This window comes from Salvelinus sp. IW2-2015, linkage group LG16, assembly GCF_002910315.2.
Source record: "Salvelinus sp. IW2-2015 linkage group LG16, ASM291031v2, whole genome shotgun sequence".
In the NCBI taxonomy this organism is placed as follows: Eukaryota; Metazoa; Chordata; class Actinopteri; order Salmoniformes; family Salmonidae; genus Salvelinus; species Salvelinus sp. IW2-2015.
This window is the reverse complement of record NC_036856.1, coordinates 41,484,987-41,498,966: the sequence shown is the minus strand read 5'-3', so window position 1 is coordinate 41,498,966 and position 13,980 is coordinate 41,484,987. Positions and strand designations below refer to the sequence as shown.

General features: G+C 45.9%; 1 protein-coding gene across 1 annotated transcript in view; it reads left to right on the top strand.

Annotated features, from left to right (window-relative positions):
* The window catches only part of arhgef18b (rho/rac guanine nucleotide exchange factor (GEF) 18b), a 100,532-nt gene that overhangs the window by 29,014 nt on the left and 57,538 nt on the right, over positions 1 to 13,980 (top strand). The window contains 4 exon segments of the mRNA XM_070447450.1: positions 541 to 621; positions 4,927 to 5,110; positions 10,866 to 11,093; positions 12,352 to 12,517. Coding sequence (XP_070303551.1) covers positions 541 to 621; positions 4,927 to 5,110; positions 10,866 to 11,093; positions 12,352 to 12,517 — 659 coding nt within the window.

Here is a 13,980-nt window from a genome sequence, read left to right as displayed (position 1 = left end):
TGGTTAACTCTGACATACATTGTGAAAGCTCTTAAGTTACGATGTTTCCGTTATAACGTCTTAATGGTATCACAAAATCACAAATGATACAACATAATCATTGTTTGGATCCCCACCGACCATTTCCCACATTCTTTTATGTTAAGGTTGTATTGTTCATTATCCACTTTTCGATGTGAAGTTCTTTGAGCAAGAATCTCTCTATACCACTCAGACATTCCAATCTTGGATACTGAGAGTTAGAAATCATTTTACGACTGGTGTTAAGTCATAAAACCAACCCAACTTTTCCCCCCTTCGAGTCTCATAGCAAAGGGTCTGAATACTTATGCAAATAAAGGTATTTCTATTTTTTTTGTTTAATAAATGTGCAAAACATTTCTAAGTTTGGGGAAAATAGGATATCATTGCATTTTTTTTGTAATGTACTCAAGTTACTCCAGCGCTGTCGAGTAGCTGTTCAAATGTATTTTAGATTTGTTTGTAACTGAAAATAAAGTTGACCCTTGAAAATTGACTCATTTCTCCTCTGTTTTGCAGACTGTGCAGTGAACGTTCACAGGAGTTGTCGGACGCTATAAGCTGAGTGTAACAGCAGCAAGAACAAGGTATGTGTACAAGGTCAGCACCCTGAGTACTTTTATTTATTCACACCTACTCATTTACATATCCCAACTGGCTTGCACTTACAAGCAAGTATGTCTTTTGTTTTGGCCAATGCTACCGTCTAAGTTTGTCCTTCAATTAACCGGGTCATGTCTTTGTTACAGCGCCTTCAGAGAAAGTAGTCACACCATTTACTTTTCCACATTTTGTTGTTAAAGTGGGATTCAAATTGACTTATTTTTTTTGTCAGTGGAAAAAAAATTTATTATATTTGTAATTATTAAAAAATGATAATAATTATAATAAAAAATATATATAAATATATATAAGAATAATATAAATATATATATACATGGAAATAATACACTAATATATCTTGCTTAGATAAATGTTCCACACCCCTGAGCTCAATACATGTTAGTCACCTTTGCTGTGATTACAGCTCTGAGTCTTTCTGGGTAATTCTCTAAGGGCTTTCCACACCTGGATTGGGAAACATTTGGCCATTATGCTTTCTTAAATCTCTTCAAGCTCTGTCAATTGGTTGGTTGAACATTGTCTAGAGAACCATTTTCAGGTCGTTCCATATATTTTTCTATCAGTTTAAGTAAAAAACTGTAATTTGCCAACTCTAGGAACATTCACTGTGTTATTGGTAAGACTCCAGTGATATATTGGCCTTGTGTTTTAGGGTATTGTCCTGCTGAAAGAAAGGTGAATTAATCTCCCCAGTTGTCTGATGGAAAGCACCAGGTTTTCCTCTAGATTTTGTCTGTGCTTAGCTCCATTCCAGTTTATTTTTTATCCTGATAAACTCCCAGTCCTTAATGCATTACAAGCATACCCATAACAATATGCTTGAAAACTTTGCAGTAGTGTCAGGGTACTTCTCTAGTAAGTGTTTGTGTTATTGGGGTTGCCCAACTTGTATTTCAGGAAAATGTTAATTATTCTTGATTATTTTGCATTACTTTAGTGCCTTGTTGCACAACAGGATGTCATATTACGGAATATTTGTTTTTGTACAGTTCTTCCTTTTTCACTTTGTCAATTAGGTTAAGTATATGTGGAGTAACTACAATGTTGTTGATCCATCCTCAGTTTTCTCCTGTCACAGCCATTAAACTCTGTAACTGTTTTTAAAAGTCACCATTGCTCTCATGGTGAAATCGCTGAGCGTTTCCTTCCTCTCCGGCAACTGAGTTGGGAAGGTCACCTGTATCTTTGTAGTGATGGGTTTTTTGATACACATTCCAAAGTGTAGTTAATAACTTCACCCCATGCTCAAAGGGGTATTCAACTGTCTGCTTTTTTAAATGTTTTACCATCTACCATAGCCGTGCAATGTTGGAAAAACCTCACTGGTCTTGTGGTTGAATCTGTTGTTTGAAATTCACCTGGCTGGACTGAGGCCTTACAATTTATCTGTGGTTACAGAGATAGTTAGTCATTCAAAATCGTGTTAAACCACTATTATTGAGAGTGAGTCCACATTACACATTTTTATTTTTATTCCCAGCCCCCGTCCCCGCAGGAGGCCGTCGGTAATTAAGAAATTTGTTCTTAACTGCTTGCCTACTTAAATAAAGGTTAAATAAAACAAATTGTAATTATAATAAAACAAAAACACGTTTTTTACTCTGAACTTATTTAGGCTTGCCATTAACAATGGGGTTGAATACTTTATTGACTCAAGACATTTTTGTTTTTTTTTAAATTAATTTTGTTAAAAATTTGTAAACAAATTCCACTGATATTTTGGGTAGGCTAGGGTACACATCTCTCAATTTAGTAAATTAAATTCAGTCTGTAACGATAAACATTTAGATAAAAGTCGTGGGTTGTGAATTACCACTCTGAAGGCACTGTATATATCTTACGCTTGAAACTTATGTTTTTCTCCCGATTAGAAGGATTCTCTGCATTAGGACCTCCACAACAGCGTCCGCCGAACCTCGGCCTTGAGTGGAAAAAATACACACACACCCACACTACACACCACCACACACACACACACACACAACACACACAACACACACACACACACACACCTGTTTTTTTAAATTCCTCATGGGGACCTAAAAACCCCCTAACCTAACAGTTAACCATACCCCTATTGTTAACTCTAAACCCCTAAGCTTAAAATAGCCTTTTGTCTCTCTCTTGGGATGTGGGAAATTGTCCCCTGAGGGAGAATTTTACTTTTTTTACTGCTTCCTTTGGGGATTTCAGGTCCCCGAGACAGTTTAGAACAAGAAACAAAACACACATGCTAACTTTTCTCCCTTCAAAGCTACAACATTGGAAATGATCACAATGAACAGATCTCCCATCATTGATAGAGATCTCCCCTCCTCCTCTCCCCACTCTGCCCCCTCTCTCCTTCCCCATTTCTCCTCTCTCCTCTCCCCATTCGCCCCCTCTCTCCTCTCCCCAATTTCCCCTCTGCCGCTCCTCTTTCCCCAATTGCCCCTCCTCTCTCTCCCCATTGCCCCTCTCTCCTCTCCCATTGCCCCCTCCCCCTCTCCCCATTTCCCCCTCCTCCTTTCATTCTCTCTCCCCTCTCCTTTCCACATTCCCTCTCCCTCCTTCGCAATTCTCTTTCCCCTCTCTCCATTCCCCCTCTTCCCCTCTCCTCCTGTTCCTCTCTCCCCTCTCCTCCTGTCCCAATTCTCTTCTCCTCTCCCATTCCCTCTCCCATACTTGTTCTCCCCCCATTACTCCCTCTCCTCCTCCCTCTCCCGCTCCGACTCTCTTCTCCACCATTCTCACTCCTCCTCGGCTTGGAATCCATAGGCAAACAAACCGATTGGCTCAACTGACCAATAACAGGGCAGAGTGGAGGCTGTTCCATCCCACACAGAAATAGAACCGGTCCTAGGAAATGGGTGGAGACAGTTTCATATCGCCTCTTTGTTTTTTGTTTTACCGGTCTCCACTCACACCGCAATGTGCCTTGTATTTGATTTGGTCAGCCTCTGATTATTTAGTGAACGGTCGGAAAGGCAAGAATGAGGAGAGGGGATGGGAGAGTATAGGATGGAAGGTGAGAGAAGGTTTCCATGTATAGGGGGGAACTATGTAACGCTGTAACTTCCTGTTTAAGTAAATAGTGTGTTTACTTATTGCAACAGGTGTTCACGTATAGTATTTCCATAAGTACTCTAATTCCTCACTTCCACTGGTAGTCAGTGTCAACACTCATTTTAGGTATCTTACACTGTGTGTTTCATCAGAAGGCCACGACACACGACGATCGACACAACCACAGAGCACACACACACACACACACACACACACACACCACAGGACAACAGGCACAAGCACGAGGCAAGCATCTGAGCGCGCACAAGAGCAAACATCACGAGAGCTCAGCGTACGCACACACACACACGATGCACAACGAAACGACAGAGCACAAGCACGCAAGGCACACGATAGAAGGCGACACACACCGAAGGAACACGACAGGTAGGGATGGAGGCACACATCACGTATGAGCTCGTTAGCAGGAATGTCTCTTAGTGCTGAAATCACAGTTTATACGGTCACAGCTGTCTGTCGACGCTTAGACAGATTTCGCAGTTGTGACCTGGGGATAGTATATCGTCGAGGCTGACTGACCCACTCGAAATCTATCTCATATGTGGTAATCACCTTCCTTGAGAATACGATCGTCTGTGGTGGCAGTGAGAAGTAAGTAAGAGCTACTCGGACTTGTGTGTGTAAGAGGAGAGAGAGATGCGGATGGATGAACAGGATTGAGACGAACGAGGGAGACAACTAGGAGGCAGAATGAGGGAGAGAAGAGAACATGAGGTGGAGATTAGAGAGAGTGAGAGAGAGAGAGAGAGAGGACGAGAGTGAGGACAAGCGAAGAGAGAGGCAAGGGAGGAGAGTTAGAGGAGAGAGGAGGAGAAGGAGCATGGGAGACAGTGAAGTGAGGAGATGTTGAGGAGTGATGTGTGACAACGCTGGTTTGGGCCAGCGTACAGTGGAGAGGAAATGAGGACTCGAACGGAACTATGGTGTTTGAACAGCCAGAGAGACATGATGGGGATAGTAGGCTTTTATGTGTGTTATTACCCAAAGTAAATGTTTTTTGTTTACTTAAATAAAAAACCCACATAGTACCTGCCAACATAGCGTTGTCCCAACACCTTTGAAGAAGTTCAGGTGGGGCAAAGAGATGTAACCGAATATGAGGACACTGCACCGGATAAACATAGGCCAGTCACTTCCTGCAGGGCTCAGTGTAGAGCCTGACTGCAGCATTACTGGGGGCCAGCAGTGCTCTAACCATCTCTCATGTCTCCCCAGCCCTGAGGGATCGGGACCAGTCTTCTTCGGCCCTTGATTGCCCCTTCGGTTCTCCGCGCATCCCAGGCATGACCCTCACCCCGCGGGGACCCAGTGCTCAGCCTGCCTCAGCCGCCTTCAACAGCTCTTCCTCCAGCCACACTGCTGCAGCCAGCCTCAACCACAGCCACAACAGCCGCACCGGGTGAGTAGCAAGAACAACTAGCCACCTGGCCAATTAATCAATAGGCTACGCAAACGATGCTGCTGGTCAATAAGTGTATAGTTCATAGAACCAACAATTCTGCAAAAATGTTGTGTAACTAATCACCGAAAAATGACTTGGGTAAGAATAGAGGGCAGTGTCTTGTCAGTAGTTTCCTGTTTGTTGTCCCACCTCTACTCTGTAGGTAAAGGCTCTATACAGCACTGTTCTATGTTACCGGTAGTAGTTACAGGCTCTATACAGCACTGTTCTATGTCAGCTGTACTAGTTATAGGCTCTATACATCACTGTTCTATGTCAGCTGTACTAGTTATAGGCTCTATACATCACTGTTCTATGTCAGCTGTACTAGTTATAGGCTCTATACATCACTGTTCTGTCAGCTGTACTAGTTCTAGGCTCTATACAGCACTGTTCTAGATCACCGGTAGTAGTTATAGGCTCTATACATCACTGTTCTATGTCAGCTGTAAAAAACGTAGTGTGCTTTAAATGACAGGATCCCAGTGTCTGACAACAGCTGATAATCAGAAAATGATGGAATGGCGGCAATCAATGCAGTTGCACAATAGATCAGTCATTCTCAGTAGGATGAGCCTAGGATGCTGTTATTTGTTGCTTACTGCGTTCATTTTTACTTAACAGTACTTCCTAAATAGTACACAGTATGCAGTTTAAATTAGTAGTAGGAAAGCCATTTTTTTTTACACTTTTTACCACCTGAAACAATTTTTTTAATCAACTTTAAAGTTTATTGGTCGTGTTCACAGTTTAGCAGGTGTTATAGTGGGTGCAGCAAAATGCTTATGTTACTAGCTCCTAACAATGCAGTAAAATGTCAAACAATATGTAAGGGAAAAAAATATATATATATACAAAAATGACAAGAAATCAAGAACGGTGGGACGACTCTGATTTAAGAACCCAAATAGCACTGTAGCAGTAATCAAATGGAATATAAATACTTTTTACTCGACTGACTCTGTTCCTATGGAGAGATTTTGTTGCAGTGTCATGTACACGTTTTAAATACAAAACAAATTGACAATATAACTTTTCATAAGTTACATAGCAATAAAACATTTTCTTTTAAAGACTAGCCTACTGGCCTTACTGAGTGGATAGGAACATTAGCCTGCTGGTCTTACTGAGTCTATAGGAACATTAGCCTGCTGCCGTCTTTACTGGCGTCTTATAGGAACATTAGCCTGCTGGTCTACTGATGTGGATAGGAACATTAGCGCTGCTGCCTTACTGAGGTGGATAGGAACATTAGCCTGCTGGTCTTACTGGGTCTATAGGAACATTAGCCTGCTGCCTTACTGAGTGTGATAGGAACATTAGCCTGCTGGCCTTACTGGGTGGATAGGAACATTAGCCTGCTGGTCTTACTGGGCGTATAGGAACATTAGCCTGCTGGTCTTACTGAGTCTATAGGAACATTAGCCTGCTGGCCTTACTGGGTGGATAGGAACATTAGCCCTGCTGGGTCGTTACTGGGGCTGATAGGAACATTAGCCTGCTGGTCTTTCTGGGTGGATAGAAACATTAGCCTGCTGGTCTTACTGGGTCTATAGGAACATTAGCCTGCTGGCCTATTACTGGGTCTATAGGAACATTAGCCTGCTGGTCTTATTGGGGATTAGGAACATCAGCCTGCTGGTCTTACTGGGTCTATAGGAACATTAGCCTGCTGCTCTTACTGGGTCTATAGGAACATTAGCCTGCGGGTCTTACTGGGTCTATAGGTGACATTAGCCTGCGTGGTCTTACTGGGTCTATAGGAACATTAGCCTGCTGGCCTTACTGGGTGGATAGGAACATTAGCCTGCTGTCTTACTGGGTCTATAGGAACATTAGCCTGCTGGCCTTACTGGGTGGATAGGAACATTAGCCTGCTGGTCTTACTGGGGATAGGAACATTAGCCGCTCGTCTTACTGGGTCTATAGGAACATTAGCCTGCTGGCCTACTGGGTTATAGGAACATTAGCCTGCTGGCCTTACTGGGTCTAGGAACATTAGCCTGCTGGTCTTACTGGGTGGATAGGAACATTAGCCTGCTGGTCTTACTGGGTGGATAGGAACATTAGCCTGCTGGTCTTACTGGGTGGATAGGAACATCCCTGTGGGTGGTTGGAGTGGGGACAAAACACATCCTCTCCACCCTTTACTTGTATGCCTCCTTGTCCACCAGTATCTGTCTTTTGATCTCTTACAGCCGGTCTATCCCCTCAGTATAACTGATCTCACGTTGTACATCTCTTAAAGCCTGTATCACCCTCAGTATAAACTGCCTTCTTCCTATTAAGCAGTGATTTTATATTTTGATACCCAAGGCTTATTGTTAGGGAATATTTACAGGTTTTAGTAGGCACAACTGACTCAACACAAAAGTTTACATTAGTCTGAAACAACATCTGTGAGTTCATCAAGATCAGAGCTGCTGTCCACAATTACCTCCCACATAGTACAGTCAAAACACCCTGAAGACCAGATACCTCCCACATAGTACAGTCAAAACACCCCTGGAGACCAGATACCTCCCACATAGTACAGTCAAAACACCCCTGAAGACCAGATACCTCCCACATAGTACAGTCAAAACACCCCTGGAGACCAGCATACCTCCCACATAGTACAGTCAAAACACCCCTGGAGACGAGTGATACTGTTGTCGTGCAGATGTAGACAGCGTATAACTGTGGGTTTCTCCCTCTCCAGGAGGCGACAGTAGGTTGGCCTGAGGTAGTTTTAACTGTAGGTTCTCCCTCTCCAGGAGGCGACAGTAGGTTGGCCTGAGGTAGTTTTAACTGTGGGTTTCTCCTCTCCAGGAGGCGACAGTAGGTTGGCCTGAGGTAGTTTTAACTGTGCGGTTTCTCCTCTCCAGGAGGCGACAGTAGGTTGGCCTGAGGTAGTTTAACTGTGGGTTCTCCCTCTCCAGGAGCGACAGTAGGTTGGCCTGAGGTAGTTTAACTGTGGGTTTCTCCCTCTCGCAGGAGGCGACAGTAGGTTGGCCTGAGGTAGTTTTAAACTGTGGGTTTCTCCCTGTCCAGGAGGCGACAGGTAGGTTTGGCCTGAGGTAGTTTTAACTGTGGGTTGTCTCCTCTCCAGGAGGCCGAACAGTAGGTTGGCCTGAGGTAGTTTTAACTGTGGGTTCTCCCTCTCCAGGAGGCGACAGTAGTTGGCCTGAGGTAGTTTTAACTGTGGGTTTCTCCCTCTCCAGGAGCGACAGTAGGTTGGCCTGAGGTAGTTTAACTGTGGGTTTCTCCCTCTCCAGGAGGCGACAGTAGGTTGGCCTGAGGTAGTTTTAACTGTGGGTTTCTCCCTCTCCAGGAGGCGGACAGTAGGTTGGCCAGGTAGTTTTAACTGTGGTTTCTGCCCTCCCAGGAGGCGAACGTAGGTTGGCCTGAGGGTGTCGACAACATTGTGGTCTGATTTCCCCAGGGAGTCTGGCGGTGGCAGAGAACGCATTTGGTATTGTCCAAATAGCACAATCAATAGTCTTTATTTTTCCTAGGTGAACATTTCACGTACTGTGGGTATGTGCGCAGGACTTGTGTGCAAAGTACAGTTGTTAAAATAAAATAAACTCCAATAAACGGGGGGTTCCATTCTCTGTGACAGATTATAAATAATCCTCTGATGCCTTCGTTATATTAGCTTTTAGGTTGAATGTACACAACCGGTAACAAAGAATTGATCTCACGTTTGAAACTCACAGGCAATAGTAAGGTGTCGCAGTGAGAACAGAAAGCAGTTCAATGTCAGGGTTACAGAGTGTCTCTCTTACCGGGATCCATTTACAACCACTGGTCCCTGACAAGCAGGCAGACGCCCCCCCCCCGCCGTGATGTTTCCCTGTGCCCGGTCAGACCACGGTTCCGCTCTGACCCAGGGGTGAAGCCGGCGTTTTGTACACCGGGAGAATTTACACAAAATAATCTAGGAATATGTACTGCAGTAAATATATTAGACTAAAGCCGTGTTTTAAGAAATCCAGTGTATAAATAAATAGTGTCTTTTTAAAAAACAAAGTACAGTAGTATAAATGTTATGATGAGCTACGTCGAGGATACAGTATTAAATACACAGTGTGAAACAGGAAGTGGACCAGAGTTTTAAATATCACTACAGCAGCAGGTGGGTGTATGATGGCTTGTGTTTTGTGTAAGTCTGCGTCACCTTGTAGACGGCTAATGATGGCTGTTCAACAGTCTGATGGTCTGGTGATAGAAGCTGTTTAACAGTCTGATGTGATAGAAGCTGTTAACAGTCTGATGGTGATAGAAGCTGTTTAACAGTCTGATGTATGGTAGATAGAAGCTGTTTAACAGTCTGATGGTGATAGAAGCTGTTAACAGTCTGATGGTCTGAATAGAAGCTGTTTAACAGTCTGATGGTCTGGTAATAGAAGCTGTTTAACAGTCTGATTGGTCTGGTGATAGAGCTGTTCAACAGATCTGATGGTCTGGTAGAAGAAGCTGTTTAACAGTCTGATGGTCTGGTTGATAGAAGCTTCAACAGTCTGATGGTCTGGTAATAGAAGCTGTTCAACAGTCTGATGTCTGGTAATAGAAGCTGTTTAACAGTCTGATGGTGATAGAAGCTTGTTTATCAGTCTTGATGGTCTGGTGATAGAAGCTGTTTAACAGTCGGATGTCTCTGGTGATAGAAGCTGTTTAACAGTCTGATGTCTGGTGATAGAAGCTGTTCAACAGTCTGATGGGTCTGGTGATAGAAGCGTTATTTCGTCTCTGTCTATCTCTGATGCACCTGTACTGTCTGGTATTTGACCTTTGTGAACAGATTCGGGTGGTTTGTGGTGCGTGTAAATCTAATTCTACTGTTGTTGCCTTTCAGCTTAAATGCTTGTTTTGTCTACAACTCTGTGATGTTATTAATAGAGATTGCCATGCAGCAGCTACAGACCTGAAAACAGCGAGCGCTGTCGTAGACAGACCATCTTGCAGGCAGGCTGCAGGAGGGAGGCTTGAAGCTGTGTTTTTGTCATTTGTGCTAGTGGTAGTAGTGGTGGTGGTAATATAGTGTTCTGAGCATGTAGACTATGACCCTCTGGACTGCTGTCGTCTTTAGCCGGCGTCTAGCCCGTAGCCGTCGTCTAGCCGTAGCCGTCGTCTAGTCCGTAGCCGTCGTCTGCCGCGTTCGCCGTAGCGCTTCTAGCCGTAGCCGCCGTCTAGCCGTAGCCGCCCGTCTAGCCGTAGCCGTCGTGTAGCCGTCGTCGTCGTCTGGCCGCCTGTCTAGCCGTAGCGCTGTCTAGCCGTAGCCGCTGTCTAGCCGTAGCCGTCGTCTAGCCGTCGTCTAGCCGTAGCCGTCGTCGTCTGCGCCGTCGTCTACCGTAGCCGCGTCTAGCCGTAGCCCGCCGTCTAGCCGTCGTCTAGCCGTAGCCTCGTCGTCTGCCGTCGTCTAGCCGTAGCCGCTCTGTCTAGCCGTAGCCGCTGTCTAGCCGCTAGCCGCTCGTCTAGCCGTCGTCTAGCCGGTAGCCGTCGTCGTCTGGCCGTCGTCTAGCCGTAGCCGCTGTCTAGCCGTAGCCGTCGTCTAGCCGTCGTCTAGCCGTAGCCGTCGTCGTCTGGCCGTCGTCTAGCCGTAGCCGTCGTCTAGCCGTCGCCGTCGTCGTCTGGCCGTCGTCTAGCCGTAGCCGCTGTCTAGCCGTAGCCCGCCGTCTCTGTCTCCTGTGGTCTCGTAGTGTAATGTAGTCTCTCATAATGTGTTCAGTATGAGGCTGTGTCTGAGTGTGAGTGTACAGATAGTCTGTCGTCTGTACAAGTCCGTCAGCCTCTCTCTCAGTATGTTCAGTATTTATGCCACTCTAGACCTGTGGCGCTCCTCTTTCAGATCCCTCTCAGGGGACATGGACAACCGGACAGCCTACGCTTCCGCGGTCAAGCGCCGCTTCAACGAGGACGCCGTCTCCCTGGCCCCTTCCACCACTGAGTCCATCGTGTAGAAGGTGAGTAGGTTAGAGAGGGAGCTGCTGCTCGTCGCAGCTCAGATACCCGGGGCGGAGGGTACTGTACCCGGGGCGAGGGGACAACCGCTACTGGGTGTGCAGGCTTTTGCTCCAACCCTGTTGTAATTAACTTGATTCAGCTGATCAAAATCCTGGTGAGCAGCTGATTAGTAGAATTAGGTGTGTTAGATTAGGGTTGGAGAGAGCCCTGCAGGACGGAAGCTCTAACGGGGGGGAGGAGGAGGTAGCCTCTAACAGGGAGGAGGAGGGTAGCTCTAACGGGGGGTGTAGGGTAGCTCTAACGGGGGTGTAGGGTAGCTCCTAACGGGGTGGTAGGGGTAGCTCCTAACGGGGGGGAGGGTAGCTCCTAACGGGGGTAGGGTAGCTCTAACGGGGGTGTAGGGGTAGCTCCAACGGGGGGGAGGGGTAGCTCCTAACGGGGGGAGGGTAGCTCCTAACGGGGGGGAGGGTAGCTCTAACGGGGGGGGGGGTAGCTCTAACGGGGGGGAGAGGGTAGCTCTGGGGGGTAGCTCTAACGGGGGGTGTAGGGTAGATCCTAACGGGGGGGAGGGTAGCTCCAACGGGGGGGGGGGGGGGTGACGCCCTAATGGGGGGGGTGGGTAGCGCCTAACGGGGGGGGTAGGGTAGCTCCTAACGGGGGGGTAGGGTAGCCTAACGGCGGGGGGCGGGGTAGCTCTAACGGGGGGAGGAGGGTAGCTCTGGGGGGTAGCTCTAACGGGGGGTGTAGGGTAGCCTCCTAACGGGGGGAGGTAGCTCCTAACGGGGGAGGGTAGCTCCTAACGGGGGGGAGGGTAGCTCCTAAGGGGGGGAGGGTAGCTCCTAAGGTGGGGGTGTAGGGTAGATCCTAACGGGGGGGTGGTAGGGTAGATCCTAAAGGGGGGGAGGAGGGTAGATCCTAACGGCGGGGGGAGAGGGTAGCTCCTAACGGGGGGTGTAGGGTAGCTCCTAACGGGATGGGGTTGGTTGTCTCACCCTGTTATAGTAGGTTATGTAACTGAAATGTAGATATTGTGGGCTATTGGGAGGGAAGCCAGTGTGTGGAGGAGAATACAGCCGCTAGCCGAGGCTGTCTGGGAGTCCTGTAGCTCCTAGAGCTGCTACAGTGGAAAGACAACCAGGCATTCACACAGACCGTGGTAGATCAGTCTGGGTTTTACTGACCGTTGCATAGGTCGGATTATTACTTTTAACATTGAATTGCACATATTGGTAAATCATATGATGTGACAATTACAAACATCACCTATTGAATACATTCAAAATACATTTGAGTTGCGTTGTGCTGCACACACACACTAATCATTTGAGCTGTGTTGTTCTGTGCCCCTCCCCTTCCCCAGATGCGTACTACTCTGCATTTCGAGCTGATCTGGAGTCTGATGCCCAGGACCTGGAGGTATTATATTATTATACACTCAAATATAAACGCAACATGTAACGCGTTGGTCCCGTGTTTCATGAGCTGAAATAAAAGATCTCAGAAATGTTCCATACGCACAAAAAATGTATTTCTCTCAAATTTTACATTACATTATGTTACATTCCTCTGAGTGAGCATTTCTCCTTTGCCAAGATGATCCATCCACCTGACAGGTGTGGCATATCAATAAGCTGATTAAACAGCATGATCATTACACAGGTTCACCTTGTGCTGGGGACAATAAAAGGCCACTCTAAAATGTGCAGTTTTGTCACAACACAATGCCWCAGATGTCTCAAGTTTTGAGGGAGCGTTCAATTGACATGCTGACTGCAGGAATGTCCACCAGAGCTTTTGCCAGAGAATTTAATGTTCATTTCTCGACCATAAGCCGCCTCAATGTCATTTTAGAGAATTTGGCAGTACGTCCAACCGGCCTCACAACCGCCGACCACGTGTATGGTGTCGTGTGGGTGAGCGGTTTGCTGATGTCAACGTTATGAACGGAGTGCCRCATGGTGGCGGTGGGGGTATGTGCAGGCATAAGCTACGGACAACGAACACAATTGGGTTTTATCGATGTCAATTTGTGTCCGAACACAATTGAGGTTTATCGATGTCAATTTGAATGCACAGAAATACCGTGATGAGATCCTGAGGCCCATTGTGAGTTCTTTAAGCCATCTGTGATCAACAGATGTCTTTATTCCAAGTCATGTGAAATCCATAGATTAGGGCCTGATGAATTTATTTAAATTGACTGATTTCCTCATATGAACTGTAACTCAGTAAAATCTTTGAAATTGTTATATGATGRGTTTATATTTTTGGTCAGTGTGTATGTGTATTCTCTCAACCAGCTTCATGAGGTAGTCATGTGGAATGCATTTCAATTAACAGGTGTGCCTTGTTAATTTGTGGAATTTCTTTCCTTCTTAATGCGTTTGAGCCAATCAGTTGTGTTGTGACGGAATACAGAAGATGGCCCTATTTGGTAAAAGACCAAGTCCATATTATGGCAAGAACAYCTCAAATAAGCAAAGAGAAACAACAGTCCATCATTACTTTAAAACATGGTCAGTCAATCTGGAAAATTAAGAACTTTGACAGTTTCTTCAAGTGCAGTCGAAAAACTAACAATCGCGTTGATGAAGCTGGCTGTCATGAGGATCGCCACAGGAAAGGAAGACCCAGAGTTACCTCTGCTGCAGAGGATAAGTTCGTTACAGTTAACTCCACCTCAGATTGCATCCCAAATAAATGCTACAGAGTTCAAGTAACAGACGCATCTCAACATCAACTGTTCAGAGGAGACTGCGTGAATCAGGCCTTCATGGTTAAACAAATCGAAAATATATTTTTATATATTTGAGATTCTTCAAAAGTCACCACCCCTTTGGCCTTGAATGACAGTCTTTGGCACGGTCGCCGGAGTAATA